Source organism: Petromyzon marinus, chromosome 6 (genome assembly GCF_048934315.1).
Source record: "Petromyzon marinus isolate PM22_M1 ecotype Great Lakes invasive population chromosome 6, UKy_Petmar_22M1.pri1.0, whole genome shotgun sequence".
NCBI classification, from domain to species: Eukaryota; Metazoa; Chordata; class Hyperoartia; order Petromyzontiformes; family Petromyzontidae; genus Petromyzon; species Petromyzon marinus.
In genome coordinates, this window is record NC_133672.1 from 10,899,541 (window position 1) to 10,919,510 (window position 19,970).

Here is a 19,970-nt window from a genome sequence, read left to right on the forward strand (position 1 = left end):
CCTGCTGGATTTTCAAACATAGCGCACTATGCAGACATTCAAGTAGAAGCAAATACTACGCAGGTGCTTAATAACAGTAATCAAGTTTTTCGAAGAGGATAACATTTGAAAAGGTTTATAAATGCATTTATAACATAATTTTTTTTGCAATTCTTTCCCATAAACTAAATATATGAGTACTGGTAAGCTATGTAGTGAATGTAATTGCCAATTGGGGTTTTTTTTGTGAAATCATGTGAAGTGTCCTCAGGTGGACAGATGATGGATGAACGGACAGATGGATGGAGAGACAGACGTAATATTTCCTGGGCATGGCAATAAGTACACTGAAAAAAAAAACGACAAAGAACTGTAATTCATGGGGGTATTGGCATTTCAAATGTGCAAGCAATATATTTAAATAGAAGCTTAATAATTCACATCGGCTCCAATGCAGTAATACAACTTAATGTATTTTTTTTTTACTTGGTGATTTTTTAATAATGGGATTGCTAGCGGCAATCCTGTAGAGGGTTTATATGCATTCTGAAACTGACTTCACACACACACATCACCGATGTAATGACCTATAAATCTCAACCATGCAGGTGAAATAAAACCATCACAAGCCATGATTTATTTACAATGTCCTATTCCATCACAAGTTTTATTGACCTCTTTCTTCTTCGGTTCTCCCATAATATTTTTGCTAGACATGGCATAACACTCTCTCTCTCACCAGACATTGGCCCATACATGCAACTCAACTGATCGAGTCATTCACCTCTCACTGGCTCCTCGAATCAATTTGCTTGCTCTGCATTATTTGGCTTTCCTTGAAGCTTGAAACAAATACCTAACTGCCAAAAAGCTTCTCACCGACGGATAAGTCTTCTTGATTCATTAATTATATATTCATCATCATTATCACAATTTTACGGTGAGGGAAAAAAAGTATTTGATCCCCTGCTGATTTTGTACGTTTGCCCACTGACAAAGAAATGATCAGTCTATAATTTTAATGGTAGGTTTATTTTAACAGTGAGAGACAGAATAACAACACAAAAATCCAGAAAATCGCATGTCAAAAATGTTATACATTGATTTGCATTTTAATGAGGGAAATAAGTATTTGACCCCTCTGCAAAACATGACTTGCTGATTTTGTACGTTTGCACACTGACAAAGAAATGATCAGTCTATAATTTTAATGGTAGGTTTATTTGAACAGTGAGAGACAGAATAACTAAAAAATCCAGAAAAACGCATGTCAAATATGTTACAAATTTATTTGCTTTTTAATGAGGGAAATAAGTATTTGACCCCCTCTCAATCAGAAAGATTTATGGCTCCCAGGTGTCTTTTATACACATAACGAGCTGAGATTAGGAGCACACTCTTAAAGGGAGTGCTCCTAATCTCAGCTTGTTACCTGTATAAAAGGCACCTGTCCACAGAAGCAATCAATCAATCAGATTCCAAACTCTACACCATGGCCAAGACCAAAGAGCTCTCCAAGGATGTCAGGGACACGATTGTAGACCTACAGAAGGCTGGAATGGGCTACAAGACCATTGCCAAGCAGCTTGGTGAGAAGGTGACAACAGTTGGTGCGATTATTCGCAAATGGAAGAAACACAAAAGAACTGTCAATCTTCCTCGGCCTGGGGCTCCATGCAAGATCTCACCTCGTGGAGTTGCAATGATCATGAGAACGGTGAGAAATCAGCCCAGAACTACACGGGAGGATCTTGTCAATGATCTCAAGGCAGCTGGGACCATAGTCACCAAGAAAACAATTGGTAACACACTACGCCGTGAAGGACTGAAATCCTGCAGCGCCTGCAAGGTCCCCCAGCTCAAGAAAGCACATATACATGCCCGTCTCAAGTTTGCCATTGAACATCTGAATGATTCAGAGGACAACTGGGTGAAAGTGTTGTGGTCAGATGAGACCAAAATTGAGCTCTTTGGCATCAACTCAACTCGCGTGTTTGGAGGAGGAGGAATGCTGCCTATGACCCCAAGAACACCATCCCCACCGTCAAACATGGAGGCGGAAACATTATGCTTTGGGGGTGTTTTTCTGCTAAGGGGACAGGATAACTTCACCGCATCAAAGGGATGATGAACGGGGCCATGTACCGTCAAATCTTGGGTGAGAACCTTCTTCCCTCAGCCAGGGCATTGAAAATGGGTCGTGGATGGGTATTCCAGCATGACAATGACCCAAAACACACGGCCAAGGCAACAAAGGAGTGGCTCAAGAAGAAGCACATTAAGGTCCTGGAGTGGCCTAGCCAGTCTCCAGACCTTAATCCCATAGAAAATCTGTGGAGGGAGCTGAAGGTTCGAGTTTCCAAACGTCAGTCTCGAAACCTTAATGACTTGGAGAAGATCTGCAAAGAGGAGTGGGACAAAATCCCTCCTGAGATGTGTGCAAACCTGGTGGCCAACTACAAGAAACGTCTGACCTCTGTGATGGCCAACAAGGGTTTTGCCACCAAGTACTAAGTCATGTTTTGCAGAGGGGTCAAATACGTATTTCCCTCATTAAAATGCAAATCAATTCATAACATTTTTGACATGCGTTTTTCTGGATTGTTTTGTTGTTATTCTGTCTCTCACTGTTCAAATAAACCTACCATTAAAATTATAGACTGATCATTTCTTTGCCAGTGGGCAAACGTACAAAAATCAGCAGGGGATCAAATCCTTTTTTCCCTCACTGTATATGCCCGATGATTGGGGACAGTTGGTTTAGGGGCCTCAGGACCAGTTCAAGATATCACTCACCACTGATATCACTCACCACTGATATCACTCACCACTGATGTTAGCCATGGCCAGGAATCAAATTCGGGCCACCATTTTTATAAGTACAATGCGCTAACCACTGTGTTACCGCTCTATGCTCCATGTTCAAGTATCATCTAAATCCCAACTTTGAACATTCTTCCGAATTTAATAGCATGAATGACACAGTTATAAGAAAACAAAAAAACGATTGGAAATTAGATGTCTATATAATGGTAATTACCAAACATACAATTCCTTAATAAATAACCTAGTAGCCATAATTAAACAGAAAGTATACGATAGTGAAATGTTAATGTGTAAACTTGAGCATTTTTGTTCAACTGCCCTTTATCTTTCCCAAGCCAGATACATTCATGGTAAACATGTATACATTGCAAGATCTGCTGTGAATCTGTTGTCCATTTAAAAAAAAAACAATGTTTGCTTCAAGACAACGATAAAAATCGGCAAAGCCTTGCCCTTTTAATATGAGCGCGGGGCAATACATCATCCAATTCCTTCCGCAGTTACAGACAAATTCTGTATATTACTCACGAATAGCTCGAACTCAACATTTAATTTATTGCACGCCTGCCAGCTTCATTTCACTCCGGAGCAGCATTGCAAGTCATTATGTTTGGGCAACATTTCAGCAGTATCAGTTAATGAAATCTCTGACACTTTGCTGGCCGTACAAAAAAAAATTGGAACAAAGCACCATGTCACGGGATACAGTCATTTACGTTTATCGCCCTTTTCCCCCTATGGTTGATCAACCCAAGTCAGCTGTTGATTGTCCAGTAAAATATTTGTGCCGCCCCTTATTTTTATTTCTCACCTTGCATGTCACAGGAGAGGCTAATGTGTGTAACCAGTTCTGTGGCTAGTTATTGAGAGGGAGCAGACACTGCTCATACTCTGGCTTGAAACGTGTTATTCTGTACAAAATAATCAAGTTTCGCTCAAAGATCGCACACTGTTATAATCATCATCAGTCATGATGTATCCACTGCTGGATGAAGGCCGCTTCAAGCCATCACAATCACTCCAGATCCTCCGATTTAAAGATCCACTTAGTACCTGTAAATAAATATGATGTCATCGCTCCATTTTCACGGTGGATGTATCCTTTGAACGCGTTCCTGCTTTGGCTGCCACACCAAATTATCCCCATTGTAGAATAGCCAGGAAACTGGCTAAACAGGACCACCTTTGTCACAAATCAAAAATAAATTCCAAACATACGTCATTGCTCTTGCCCACTGGCCATCATCCCTTCTCGCAAGTCAAAATTGTCTTTAATCTGTGTACGTTCTCCAATGCATGTGTTCCTGTTTTCGTCTCTCAGTGTAACCCCAAGCATGCATCTCCCCGTGCTTCTTAGTGCACCTCTGAGCTTCTGCTCCATCTTCTTTGTCCTTGTCCATGCTCCTGATCCATGTCACAGCAGGTAATGCCCATTGATTAAAAAAACATGCTGCTTTTGTCGCATTGACATATTGCTTTGGGTTATCAAGTTCATATTTCCTAAAGTGCTCCATCCTGTTCTCATCTGCCTCCTTATTTCATCTCGGTCCACATTCAATAACTGCTCTTGGTATCCATATTCCATCATGGTTATCCATTGTTTCTGGTTTCATGCTGTAGATTAAAATAAAATTCAAATGTTCTTATTTTGCCTCCTTACAATGTGTGAAGGCGTGCATTTTAACATCGGTGTAGGGTTATATCAAGAAACATGTCTGATTGTGCAAAATTCAAATATACCTTCCATATTCAGATCTGTCTTCAGAACAACTTGGAAATAAACATGAACGTTTTGGTGGCTATGCCTTTAAATAAACTGCATACAATGTTTTTTTTTAATCAAAGTTATAAATGGCATTTCCCGTTCCGTAATCGGGTAATAACTGTATTCTCGTGGCCAGTCATTTGTTTAAATCTGCGTGAATGTTTTTCTCTCTTGGAAAATATATGCCTGTGCCCAATGATCTTGTTGCCACCACCACCCTGCTTGGCAAGATAATATTCTTGATAATATTCTTGCCAACCCTGAAATGAGTTAGGTTACAAATAACCAAGTGAAATACTATTCATGAGAAGAGCTTACTCCCCCTTTTCAAGTTACCATTTTGTTCATGTCTGGTGATATGCCTCCTACTGTGAGGATTAATTTATTCCATGAATTCCTAAAGGGTTTCTTATTGCTTTGCCTTCTATTTTATGGTCTATGGGGACTATCAGCCAGACCGGGGCATGAGTTGACTGGCCAGTGTAACATAAGAGAAATGAACTGGGGTTATTAAAAAGTGCAGCCATTGTGGTGAGTTATATGAGAAAGCATTTAAACAGCGACATTTTCGCAAAGCCTAGCACCTGCAATTTTCTTCAGCAGACTGATTATAAATCGAGCAATTTAATTTATCTTTCATGATGTGAGAGATGTCTGAAAGCTCATGTCAGAGTAAGACTTTGTGCAATTTGCAAAGGGTATTCTTTGGGTCTTTCGGTAAAGCCACATAGATAAAAAAATAAAAAAATAGCACGACGTTTCGATCGCAACACAAGCAATCGTCATCAGGTGAAAAAATATAGCGGGAGAGCTACTGAGGCAGGAAAAAAATATGTTGATAAGGTAACACTTTCATGATAACGTGTAAGCTTACTGCAGCATGGGTCTCTGGTAATTGCAAGAATTTGCAACTATCTTACTCGAAATGCTTGCCTCTTAAGCTACACATTTGTAAGTGCTGTATAAGGCCCATTTGAAATAATAATTAGTGACAGTGCAATAACTCATACAATTTTTATGTAGATATTGTACAGTTGGCCGAACATGTATTTCAAGTGCTAACATGCCAGAAAAATATAATGTGTGATATATGCTAAAATGTATGAGCCCATATAAAGCCAGCACTTCCATTTCCATCCAATGATGAGGGCTGCCTTGGTGCAGTCTCCTTGACTCGCCTGGTCCTCCTGAATAGCGGCCTGGAAATGAGGGCAGGGCCATAGGAAACCGAGCGAAATGAAGCAATCTATCACAGACCCCACGGACACGCTTGTCTCACTCTGTGATGGATGCTGATGGCGAAGAGGTAGAGTGGGGAAGAAAGAAACTGAACTGCAACTGATGCCAAGAGAACAAGAAAATGACGGATTTTTTCCCCAGAACTTCTGCTAAATAGTGCCTGGGAACAATGCCCAGTATTGGTAATATGACAGGCATTTAAAATGTTAATGCCACTACCAGCACTTAAATATTGTTTTGATCATCATCGTAATTGCTATTTAGTGGGTGGCTCAGCAGAAATCTTTGCCAAAAATGTGGCATGGAGAGTGCACATCATATCTTCTGCTGGCAACAATGATATTTTTAAATTAAATATTACACTTCTATGAGCAATATTATAGATGTGTTAAATTTTTAAAAAAAGATTTTACAGGACTGTGCCTCAATTATGTTTTCCCATAAATTAATACATCATTCATACCGATCAATCAAGCGTATTTAATGTTCAATACAGCTTTGTTAAAGCAATGCAATTCCTTCTGCAAAGCAATGCCGCTATGATTTTGCATAAATTCTGCTGTTTATAAATTTATGGATATGCAATTGAGTTTTTTTCTGAATAACAGATTTTGACACGATTTTAAAGTATCTATAGAAGCTTCCTCCCTTCTATATCCGCAGACCTCCACATCTGGCAAAGACACACCATTTATGAATATCTAACCCAATTCTGTCAGTCTGTCACTATGTTGTGTATATTTTCTTATCTGGGCATTCTTCAAGACAATGCAGTGTTACATGGCACAAGATTTAACTGCTCGCTGCATTTCACAAGTCCCTTTTTTGCCATGGACATTATCAGCTACACTTCATCTCCACCCTATGTTAGAGTGCCAACAATCTAGATGTGTCCCAAGTGACTTTCGCTATTTGAGAATTTCCTAATGCAGATATTTAACCCCAATGGTTGAACAAAATTCCATTAAAAAGGTTGTTTGAAAGACCAAAATAATAAAGTAATCATGAGAATATTTTTCACGTGTTTTTTTTTAGATTTGGTTATTTTAGGATCAAAAAGATCTGTTTCCCTCATTTCATTGTTATAGCTCCATGGGTTTATTTTCCATAACGGGTATAGTTCTGATTAAAGCTTTCGTGACTGCAGGGATTCATATTCTTGGATCTTTCGGTAAACTCACGTAGAAGGGAAACAATAAAATGATAAAAATATAAAACAATAAAATTCTCACAACGTTTCGACTGCAACACAAACACTCATCATCAGGTGTGAAAACCACAACAAGAAAATTTGAAAAAAGTGGCGGTTTTTTAACGTTAGCACCATGGATAGCGATTTGACAGTTTGTTCAGATGGACGAGTCCATCTATGTTCGAAAAAGAGGAGGGGGGAGACGAAAAATAATGGATGCGGTCTGAAAGCCACCTTAAGCGTGATCAATCAATTAAGACCCGAAATGGTTTATCAAATCCTTCCAATGATTGCTAAGCCATAATCCATTTTCTCGGTTGAAATTGTCTCTGTGTTTGTATATGTGGATAGCCTCACGAACGAATCTCTCATAGTAGCAAGATGGCTTTATTTTATTGTTTCCCTTCTACGTGACTTTACCAAAAGAACCACGAATATGGGTATAGTTCTGTCACGTTAATGTCTTTGAAAAAAACACATACATATCTTTGAAATGTGTGGATTAATAAGCTATGCAATCTACTTGCATTATGGTGGAGCAGGAATTATGCCATGACTTTTCGTGATTTCTCTTAAATCACATAATAAGAATCACACAGTGTTTACAACAAACATGCATTGCACTTTCTGTCTGGAATCTAATGGGGGTTTTTTTTTTCCCCTCTCATCTCACTAGCCGTGATCCCCGTCTTGAGCCAGCTGACGTTGTTTTTTTTTTGCCTTTGGACATATTTTCTGAGTTCTGGGGCTTCTTTCTCCAAGAGCAGTTCAAGTGGTGAATCAGTTTCGATCGACTTGCTTCGTCTCTTTACACCAGTCACTTGGTCCAACGCGCGTAAAGAACCGTTTTTGTTACGTGAACGGTAGATCCAGACTGATGTGTCTTTGTCACCTGTAATCTTCTCAATGCTCCGAGAGGTATAGGCGTTTTCAGAGCAGCTCGTAGTAATGAAACAAGTGCTCACACGCTACTTCTTGTTTATGAGACAATATGCCAACACGACAGTGTGCACATTTGTCCTGAAAAAATTAAACACAGCTGAATAACCGTTGTTTATCTCTCCAACACATTTATTTTCTACCCTCTTGCATTAATATCATCTGCATAATTTACAGTGGAGGGTATAGGATCGTAATATATATTTGTACATTTTATCATTGCAGTGCAATTATGATACGGATATACTGTTCATGCTACATATCTAGTAAGATAAATAAATGACTGATCATTAGTAAGATAAAGGTATTACACTGCTAGTAATAATTTCCATTGATGGTAAAGATATGATGCTATGATGTTCATGTTATATGTAGAGTAAGGTAAACGAATTACTAATACTCAAGCACAATTCCTTTCATACTCCTGATAATAATTGCACGACATTTAATTGCACGACGTTTATACTGCAGCTTGCCAGGTGGACTCTTTCACATTTCACATTGAGGTCGTATCCCCATTTCATGCTCTATATTCCTTTGACAATGTTTTTTTTTTACTCTCATGTTTTAGAAAGCACGGCAATCTGAAGTTGCTGAATATTTTCCCTGCAAGGAAATTGAGCACAGCCGCATATACAGTGCGGAATCGCGAGTCTGAGAAACAATCCCTCGGGTCTTTGTTAGCGCTTTTCCCTGTCTTTGCTCACCCCTTGTTCTCAACCTGCCAGTAGCCCCTGTGTGCCTCCCATTCCAAACCACCAGTGTACACCCATATGTCATAATGGACTGTCAGGGGAAGCGGTGTTAGGTGAAATTAGAGGTTCTATGCACAAGAGGAAAAGAAGGCATATTTTGACTTCTGAATACACAATCAGCACCGTCGGGACAATGACGTCAACTGAGCTCGCTTGTTTCTAGCTAGAAGCAATTAGTTATGAGGTGCAAGGTTTGCTGGCTTGTTCTGGTGCCCAGAGAGGAACTCTATAATTCATCAAAGGCGTGGCAGATTCCAAGCATTGTGCTGTGCTATATCTCGGCTTTTCACCCATGTGTGTCGCACGCTCCGGTGGGAAAAAAAAGATTCAAAGCTGTGATGCACAAAGCCGTCGATTTGAATCAGCTTGTTAAAGCAGAGCTCTTCAATGGCATCTTCATTCTGCATACTTTGCCGTACAGTTCCACTGGAATAAATGTCTTTATATGGAAATTTCAATCAAGCAAGAAGATGCTATTTATATTAAGTGAATAATTTTAGTGTCAAATGTAGCTTGTTTTAAGTAGGATTTTTTGTTTACGACCTTGTTTTCTTAAATGCTTATAAAAAAAAAGCACTGGCCTTTGTGACCTGATGAACAAGTTGAGTTGGTGTGTTTTTACAATTTTCTTATCTGCGAGTTGTAGTGGAGTTTTCTAAAGTTGGGGAAAAAAACCACCTCTCATTAAAGAAAATAAGGTTGACGGTCGGGTATGGTCAACGTTTATCTTGCGCTTGACAGATTGTAAATCACGCTGAGAATTGTGTTGTTAGGTATGAGTTTCCCACAGTTCTCTTGTTAATGGGACGCGGTAGGGTGCCCACTGGTGATGTGACGAGCCCAAGGCGGCAGTGTGTGAAGTGGATTGTTGTGCAGCGATAGTGAGAATGGTAGAGCACGAGCCAAGAGCCAATTACGACAAGTGGCAAATTTGCTGCTCCTTGCGTAAAGGAAATGGAAATTAAATGAGGGAGGCTGCACTACCTATCAGGCACCAGGGATAGTAGGCACATGCAAGGCCTTGTGTTTTTTTTTTTGCTATCTATGCACTCTTCAATTATACGCAGTCCCAATTTGCAGATGCCTCGTTTTATTGCAGTGGTTAGCGCACTGTAATATAAACCCAGTGATCTGTGTTTGATTCCCGGCCACAGCTGACATCGGTGGTGATATTTGAACCAGCCTGCACTGACCAGCGTGGTGAAGTAAAGTCAAACAATCCCAGTGAACGACATGGCATTGAGAGACCATCCAAAAGTGGACAAAAAAAAATGCTTATTCCTATTAATCATTAGCTATCTTTTTTTCTATATCGACACTTTAAAAATAGCAAAGTGTGCTGTAAATAAACTTTTAATCAATGATCATACATTGACTTTTGATGGTGTTTTGGTAAATCTCATGAATATTGTGATATTTCCCTTTCATAAAGTGTGAGCACTTCAATATTAATCACATGGAAGGCATATCTTTTTCCGGCTTCCTACATCGAGAAAATACAATATATCCACGTTCTCTATGTTGAGCCACCCAGTGGCATCACTTAAAATGCGAAAAATAACAATAATTATCTGGCCTTCTTATATTGGGCTCACATTCTGGTGACATGCCTATTACATTTAAAGGCTGGTGTGGAAAAAAAAGTAATTTAATGAATTTCGCTCCTAGGCTATATTTTCCCTTGAATTTAATCAAACCTTAAGCCAAAATAAAATGCAAATTATACATCTTAAGAATTAAAAAAAATGTAAACCCTTTGTCGATTTACTGCTGAACGAAGGCCTCCCCACACCAAATCCGTCATGAGCGTTTAACCATACTTCACCGCGCTGGTCAGTGTGGGTTGGTGTAGGGGTGCTCTGCACTACTTGAAACATCACTCGCCATGGCCCAGGGTCATAGTGCAGAGCGCTAACACCACACCACCACCACCATCATTCATATTAAATATATATTGAACTGTACTGTGAGCAAATTGTACCTTCTTAAAATGTATTTATATAATTATTTCTATTTAAAAAAAAATATATAGTTAAGAATGTCTCGTTTTTTACGATAAAAATAAAAACAATTTCAGAATAATAAATATGTATTGTATCACTTTATATAGGCTGACATTAAAAAAATGATTGTCATTATACCATATCATAGTTAAATAAAGGACTCCACATGGTTTTATTTTTTTTGAAGCTTTTCAACATGTGCGTGAAACAATGTTTTTAAGATAGCTGTCTGATGCATGTATGGCTTCTGGGCCATATATTTTAAATGTAATGCCAGCAATTGTATTCCCAATTACTCTTCAGTTTTCTTTCGCTGGATTGTCATGCTTCCAGCAGGGGGCTTATGCACAGCTCAAAGATGATAATTTAAAAAAAAAGGTATAAAATCAGCAGGAAACCCACATCTGTAATGTGTTAAAGCATATGGAATATATACATACTGCATTATTTTCTAAACCTTATATTTTTCTTTACAATTTGAGAAACTTAATAATTGCCAAAATTGCCATGTTTTATATAAATCAGCAAATAACAAAAACATCCTCTTTTATTTCCATGTCATGAAGTTTATATATGCATTCATCTCTCATCTTTGTAGTTTCCTACGTAAATACAAAACACATTTTCTATTAAATGTCGTTAATTCACATTAACACAAAATACCATATTTAGCACGATGTTTTAATTTCTGCTCATTCATCATTAGCCCAGTTTATTTCCAGTTCTCATACTTACACAGTAGCCACACATAAACCGATCCAGTCATCTACTGTCATGTTCAAAACACTTGGCAGGTTGAGAATTTAAATCTGGCTTCAACTCAACCCATCATAACATGGGAAGTCAACAATGGCCATCCTGGCCCTTGCCATGGGAATGTTATTTTTTTATCATTTCTGGCTCAAGGCCACCAGCAGAGATGAGCACTACCCTTTGCTCATGTTGAGCATGTATACATTTTGACCCTGACCAACAATGAGTGTTATGCTTTTTTCATATTTTAACACAATTGATGTATTTGTTAATATAATGCGATGCAATATTGTATTTGCAGTCTTTGAATTTAGCTGATGCGGCAACTTAAAAAGATATTTCATATCGTGTTATCAAAAATACGCATTTAAAATATAGATTCCTCGGAAATTATATATTTTTTACTATATTAGCATTTTAGCAGGAACTAATGAATGCACAATTGCAACATTCTTATGACGAAGCAGCCATTATTTTATAATTAATAGTAATTATCATAGTTAATTATGGCACTTTCAGCTGATTTCGAATATATTGTCCCATGACCATTTAGGTTTTAATGATATATGTTCAGAAATCTAGTCAACAACTATAATTATTTGAGACGTATAAACAACTAATGATACGATATTTAAATGCAATTATTTAATTATGAAAATGAAACAATATAAGTGATTTTATTTACTTAGAATTTCCATGCTCATTAATGTCTCGACTCATCCAAGTATTCTTATAGATAGGAATCTAATGGTGCATTGATTAATCGATTACAATAATGTATTCCCCTCACAGTACATGCTTTCAATTGTGCTCATGAAAATCCCATTATTTACAATTTATGCAAATGAAATGCAATTTGGAGATGAAATCAGCTCATGTTCAGGTTCCTAGGTGAATTTTAACGTTGCAGAACCATGAAAGATGGTAAAGGTATGAGGAGGCCTTCATCCAGTAGTGAATGTATCATGCTATGGTGATGGTAATCAGCTGATGTTGTATTTGGGCTTACAGAGTAAACAAAACTATGCAAACTAGACAATAAAATAAGTATATAAATGATGATACAGTCATCACGAGACCTTAAAATAATCCATTCTCAAAATGACCATGAATAATGACGATCCGACTCATCGGGGCAGGCAAGGGAGGGGTGATCTAATTCGTTTAAGTGTCAGTCATTGAGCCATTCAGCCAACAAGCGCCATCCACCCAGATATTCGAATATCACAAGATCGGCAAGAGTCCAGATTGATAACGTTGGGTTAAAAAGCAACTCAGACAAAATAACAATAAAATACTCCATGTGATACCATTAAGACATTGTTTCACACGGAGTTACTTTTTGTTTGGTATGATTGTGCAAAAAAATGTTTTATTATTTTTGGAGTGCTTCAATCTTTTCTGTGAACGTGCACACATAACTATCCAGTTGATGCACAAACAATACATGATTTCAACGAGCTTACATTTAAACAATGGAATTTTTTTTTTCATGTCGGAATAATTTGGACTAATTATGTGTCATACGCATCGAGGAATGCACTATGCCTAATTGCATATTTTTTGTTTTTATAATGATAAAGTAATCTTTTTTCTGTTTATATATACTTTTATTTCCCCAGGTGTAATGTTGTTTTATATTCTAAACCTACTTAACCCCAACATTGTCAGTCTGCAACTTATTCTGTCCTGTCCTGTAAATGTTCACTATTTTGTTTTACCCCAGAGAAAAAAGATGTTTCTCTAACCCAATGTTTTTTTTCCCCTTCCTTTTCATACCCGCAGATCAGCGATGATCTGTTGGTGGCCTCTGCTGAGTGTCCTACAGATGATGAGGACCTGGAAGAGTGCGATCCCAGCCCAGGTGGGTTAGGTTAGTTCATTTTTGGTGATACTTAACGTTTTTTTGTCTGTAAACAGATTTTTTATGCCCGACATCCTAAGATGTGTTAAGTGATGCCATGATATACACTGGATTCAATCACCAGTTGGTGATGTATCCATACTACCTCACTTATAAAGTACCGCTAGCATAGTTATAATTAGACAACATTAGTAATATTAAAGTTAATACATTTGTTTGTTTAGAATACTATTAGATCATGCTTAATAGAGCCCACCAGACAAGTTTAAATGTCAGTCAGCCTGTCAGTTTTATTAAATATCTGATATTTCGGCTTAAATGTTTTGCTTAGTGAACTTGACTGAAGCAGTAAATAAAGGCTTTAAACACAATTCTGAATTATACCGCATTCTTAAGCTATAGCTGAATGCAGATTCGACTCATTCAAATTGTACAATACAGTATAATTACATGATGATGCTAGATAGCACGAGAACTGCGTGATAATAAATAGATTGAATGTGATTTAATGAGCATCATGGTAGTTTAAAAAGCAGATGAGAATGATCACCACCATATTTTGACAAAATAAGGTAAGGAATGTACCGTGCACATTTTTTCCCTAGTACGATGCAAACTGCAGAACCATATAAGATCTGTGCCGATGCAATGTGTGTACATTGTAGGGTTTTAACAAGTTGATTATTTATGTTCGAAAATATACCCCCATGCATATTCCCCCTACTTTCCCACTCTCACCCACCCCCTTCTTCATGGGAGAGCATCCATCTCAATTGTAGAAACACCGCACAGAGCCAAACAAGCGAAGGCCTCCCATCACACACACACACACTTGATCACCATGGTGCATCCTGTTTTCCTCAATATATATTTGTTTAAACATTGTATGTTACCATGGTTGACATGTCCAATGTATGTCATATTCATTTAGCCATATATGTCTCATGAGTTAAACATATTTTGTGTTTGCTGTGTTTATTTGTTATCTTGTTGGTACCAATAGAGCTTCCTGAATACAAATAGCAGGATAAATATGTCATGTTGAATTATTTGGAATGTACTCCTTAAACATGTATGTTATTTCTGTAAAAAAATAACATTTGTGCATTAGAACATTAACACAGAGGGCACTACATAGGCAATACATTGGCATTACTTTCACAAACAAATGCATAATTTAAGCACCCTAGCCTAAAACATAACATTCTCTTCAATCCTCTGCACTTTTATACTGTATAGGAGCTGCCCCCCACAAGTGCTTTACTTATGTTTGAAAAATAAATCAAGCTAAAATACTGATGATTTAATTTAAATCATGCTCTCAAATGTAAAAATGTGTTTTTTTTCTCCAAGGTAGAGACATGACATTCCATCCACCACATACCTTTATAATCCAGACCAAGCTTTTACAATGAAATATAATGTAAATTAAGTTAGATCCGCATATAAAATCAATTAGCTTACGATTTTCCTTCCAACTAATCCAAATTAAATGTGGTCAGTTCACATTTGTGTTAATTGGACCAAGAATGTTACGTGGCACTGGTGTTAGTTTCATGTTATTGCTTGTCTGCTGTTTAAATCAGACGTGCAATTTTAATCTTGTACATCGTATTTACTCGATTGCAGTAAGGTCTTCAACACTTGATTGGGCTTATTGTGTGGCTTGAAGAGCTACCCTTCTCCCCATAATTTATATTTGAGTTACGCAAGAGAGTCAACATACTAACGATATGCAAACCCGTTATTCTGCTGATAGTGTATTAAACATTCACCGTTTATTTAGTGGAAATGCGTTTCTTTATTAAATAGCAATAAAGCAATATTTGATCACAAGAAATATATATGTCAATTTTTAATTTGGTTAGATTACTGAAATGCTTTAATATAATAATAGGGTTTTCCCCCTTTTTTCTGGCAACAAAACTGAAACCTTTTTTTACAAGAATTCATGTCTGCATTAACCACAATACCTGCTGACTGGTCCAATCAGTTTCAAGGACAATGCATATATTATCATAGTGTGTTTTTTGTTTGCATTTTGACTGCAGGTATTGTGGTTAATGCAGACATGAATCCTTGTTCAGTTTTGTTGCCAGAAAAAAAGGGGTAAAAACACTATTATTATATTTTGGTACTGGCAAAGGAGGTCTAATGATGCTTTAATATATTCTAGATTTGAAGCTTTCGTGACTGCAAGGATTCATACTCTTTGGGTTTTTCGGTAAAGTCACGTATGTAAAATAAAAGAAAACAACTAAATTAAATCGCGACGTTTCGGAGGCAACACAAGCTTCCGTCTTCAGGTGGAACAGACAGCAAAATTCGCTGTATCCACAATTGAACAGCTCTGGGACACACGAGATTATATACAGGTTAAGGTGGGGGGGGAAGAGCCAGGAAGGGACGTGGGTGGGGAGGGGGGGGGCTAAGTTAAGACGCCTTTTGTTATGCTGCAGGGGGTTCGGGGGAGGCCGATGGCGTGCTGCACGAGAGCAGGCACCATCCTGGTAGAAACGGAAACGGCTGTACAATTATAACCCGGCTAACGTTTAACTTGGTTGATGACATCTTTCCAAATATACAAACATAGACACAACTTCAACCGAGAGGATGGTTTCAAATTGAGCAACTTTTGGAAAGATGTCATCAACCAAGTGAAACGTTAGCTGGGTTATAATTGTACAGCCGTTTCCGTTTCTACCAGGATGGTGCCTGCTCTCGTGCAGCACGCCATCGGCCTCCCCCGAACCCCCTGCAGCATAACAAAAGGCGTCTTAACTTAGCCCCCCCCCCTCCCCACCCACGTCCCTTCCTGGCTCTTCCCCCCCCCCCCCTTAACCTGTATATAATCTCGGGTATTCCAGAGCTGTTCATTTGTGGATACAGCGAATTTTGCTGTGTCTGTTCCACCTGAAGATGGAAGCTTGTGTTGCCTCCGAAACGTCGTGATTTAATTTAGTTGTTTAATTTAATTTTTTTCCTACGTGACTTTACCGAAAAAACCAAAGAGTATGCTTTACTATAATCTAAGTCACCGACTGAAAAAAAATATCTTAATTATAATTGCACATGTTTGAAGAACTGTGCCCGATTTCTGAAGCAGTAGCAATTCAACTATGAATACATTCCATGGTTCAATCATGACATGCTTACTTTATTTTTTACACTATAATCTAGATATGTTTGTCTGCACTGGAATTTAGTTTTATTTGCTAATCATTATTTGCTAGACGTATGCAGGCTGCCTTCGTCAAACACCTTAAAAAGAAGCACCCTCTAGGCCATTTTGTCCATAATTGTGTTTTAAAATACTTCTGCAGTATTGATTTATTATTTTTTTAGAATCTACTGTTTAATTATTAAATCACGGTCCATGTCCTCATTTTGTACGGAGCATTATTGGATATACCTACTGGATGTGCTGGAAATTCTTAACGATATTGTATGAAAAGAGAATGCTATTTTTACCCAAAAACGTATATTCAGCGGATCTCCCCATGACAGTTATATACATGAGTAAAAACTAACATAACTGTCCAGCAACAACCAAAAACAATATTATAATTTTCATTGTTAAAAATAAAGAAATTCCAAGGATTGTCTTCTTATTATGCAAAAAAACTACAAGAACCCAAACTTTTAATTTAAAGCTTTCGTGACTGCAGTGATTCATATTCTTGGTTCTTTCGGTAAAGTCACGTTGAAGGGAAACAATAAAAATTTTTTATAATATATTACTAATATATATTATTTTTATTTTATTGTTTCCCTTCAACGTGACTTTCCCGAAAGAAGCAAGAATAAGAACCCAAACATTACACCAACCATATAATGTCCTTACATTATGTGCCTGTGGCTAGCTATTGTCAAGTTGCACCCGAGTCAAGAGCCGCATGGCTCACAGGGTTATACCTAATAAATGAAACTGAAGCTTAATATCGGAGTTTTAATGAGGCATGGGAAATTCTATAAAACAGCCAGTTGCTTTAAAACACGTCTAATTTCCCATGTCTACTGCATACGGTTTGCAGAAGGCAGCCTACAGTCCTGTGCTGGGTCATTGTGCATTTTGTTCTGTGCCTCGTGTTGCACGTCTGCTATTTATAAACGGTGTTTTGTACGCTTATGTTCCCAAAATGCAACTTACTACAAAGAATGCATTGGCAGCAGGGTGGTGTGATTTTATTTTTTTCTGATAACGTGCAAACGATTACTTCATGCACATATTTCAAATTTCATGAAACTTACATCAATGGGCCCTCACTGAATGTATTTTTTTTTATCTGAATCATTCATATATTGTTCTCCAAAACATACACATGAATTGTCCTGGACTGGCATATGAGCTGTTTGGTGTAATCCTTTGTGAGCTTTCCCTTTTCACATGTTTATTTGCCTGTTGCTGCAGAGTTATGCTGGGGAACTGTTTCCATTGGAAATATATAAGGATGAGTGTAATAAGAAGCTCTCTAATAACTTGTATTCGATAAAAAAAATACGAAGTCCATAAACAGAAATAAAATACTGTGATGGAGCAGTAAGCCAAATACAAGTTACTGTCAGGATGTATAATCTATTCAGTGTCAGCTTGTGATATTCACATCACACGGCCTTATGTTTACAAAGAGTAAGAAGGATTAGCTCGATAATAAGGGTGATCTCCTGTAATAACGGTAGTCAGGGTTCAACCAAGCCATTTGCAAGCAGACTTATCATTAGGTTACACTCATCCTTGGACGCATGCAAACCTCCATAACCACGTTACCATTCGTTTTAACAAATTTTTCCGCACCAATTCCCATTTATACGCTTAAATAAATTGGTAATATTAGAAGTGTCTTATTTGTATATGGAACACACCATTACACAACACATTTTTATAGTCATGGTCGCAAATCACCAGCGGTACCTTGTTAAACAGGCATGTAACGATGCATCGATTCATCGATTAGAATCGATTATTACACTCACGATCCGCACAGCGAATCGTGCGTTTAACAATCGATTATATCGCATGCGAAATGCGGCGTCAAACATAATTAAACGTGGGGGGGGGGGGCAACCATACAAGAAGGACGCAGGAACAATGCAAATGAGACAGTAAAAATGAAACGAACAAAACTGATTCTTGAATTGAATCGCAACCTCGGATAGTGAGAATCAATGGAATCGCTGAGGGGGGTGAATCCTTACATGCCTCAGTGTAAATGCCGGAATGTTATTAATTCCTTTTCGTTCCTGCCTGCAGGAGTAGTCGGTTCCAGTTGCCAAGAGCTGTCCCGGGAGATATTCTTCTGTCCACTAACCCAATGTTTTCCTGTCCTTTTTTTTTTGTAAATTACAAAACATTCGAAACACTTTTTTTTAGAAATAAATCGAGCTAAACCTTCAAAAAAATCCAGCTGTACATGTAGAAATATTGTATTTTGATCAGCGAATGTTAGACATAGGTTGAGCAAAACTGTTTAACTTGATTTAAACAGTCACTTTCGATTGTTATTAATAAACAAAACCCTAATACTCATACTTCACATACTTACCTTTTTTTAGAATGTAATATTGTACCACATTTTACACATTGACATTGGTTAATCACTTAACATTAAAAAAACACCTCTGAAACAGTTCCCCAAATGTGAACTCTGAGCAAGCCCACGATGAATGTTGCGCCGTGCTGCATGCATGGATAAGTTGCAGCAGGTTAGAGTTGTGTGTGTGTCTGCACTCATCCAAGCTGCACACTGCCCCCTGTCTGCTTTCCCGAGTGGGAGTGCTCATTGTCTGTGTATCTCCTTCCTTTCCTTTGACAGCAAAAAGCTCAAATGCCGGCAGGCGTCTTGGTTCACCCAACACGTGGACACGGCAAATCAGATTCATGTTCACTGCCCTCCTGCTAACCCATCATGCATTGCATGCCTAGGGGTAGTTCGGAGTACAGCAGCGCTATGTTCAGTCTAATTGTAAGCTTGTCCCACCTATCCATTGCTTCGAATGACTCCAAAGCCAAAAAAGGCTGGCATTTGCACATTGTGGACAAAAATTGAACACATGCATTTAGCCGGTGCTGCATCTATAAAACAATGATGCCTTATTGGTACAATAATTCGATTTGAAATTTTCACCCAGGAAGGCATTACTAATAACGTGTTCAGATATAATGGATTTTTTTCATGCAGAGACCAGTGTGATGCCAGTTTATTTTTATATTTACGTATGGACGTTAAAATGTATACTGTATGCCATTTCATACTCAACTTCGCAATGTTTAAACAGTTTACGAAAAGACTGTTCTTCCAAATACATTCTTATGCAACTTTCTTTTACAATATATTTTTTCTTCATGCAAAAATCATGCGGGCAATTTATTGATGTAAGTTGACTGAATTATGTGTTCAAGCTTTATTTTTTTGGACTATCGGGCTAATATTAATGTAAAAACAGTTGCCTTTTTGATAAAAAAAAACAAATTCAAGAAGTTATAGAATATGAGCTTATTAAAACCCCAATCGCCCTGCTTTGTAAATGTTTGACTTTATTTTACTTTTGTTACTTATTGTCTTTTGTAGTTTCTAGTGGCTCCTTCCTATAATTGCTTAAAAATACTTTGTTGCTACTATCAAGCTTTATATTTGTAAACTGTATTTAAATTGTT

At 37.8% G+C, this 19,970-nt stretch overlaps 1 protein-coding gene across 49 annotated transcripts in view; it reads left to right on the plus strand.

Moving 5' to 3' along the window:
• Positions 1–19,970, plus strand: part of LOC116939524 (neurexin-1-like) — a 297,761-nt gene that overhangs the window by 271,258 nt on the left and 6,533 nt on the right. For 31 of the 49 annotated variants that reach the window (XM_032948001.2, XM_032948015.2, XM_076065034.1 and 28 more), the window contains one exon: positions 13,237–13,324. In XM_032948001.2, the coding sequence (XP_032803892.1) occupies positions 13,237–13,324 (88 nt within the window). Of the gene's footprint in view, positions 1–13,236; positions 13,325–19,128; positions 19,689–19,970 lie in introns of all 49 variants that reach the window. The other 18 variants (XM_032948005.2, XM_032948007.2, XM_032948017.2 and 15 more) reach the window with 3 other exon arrangements.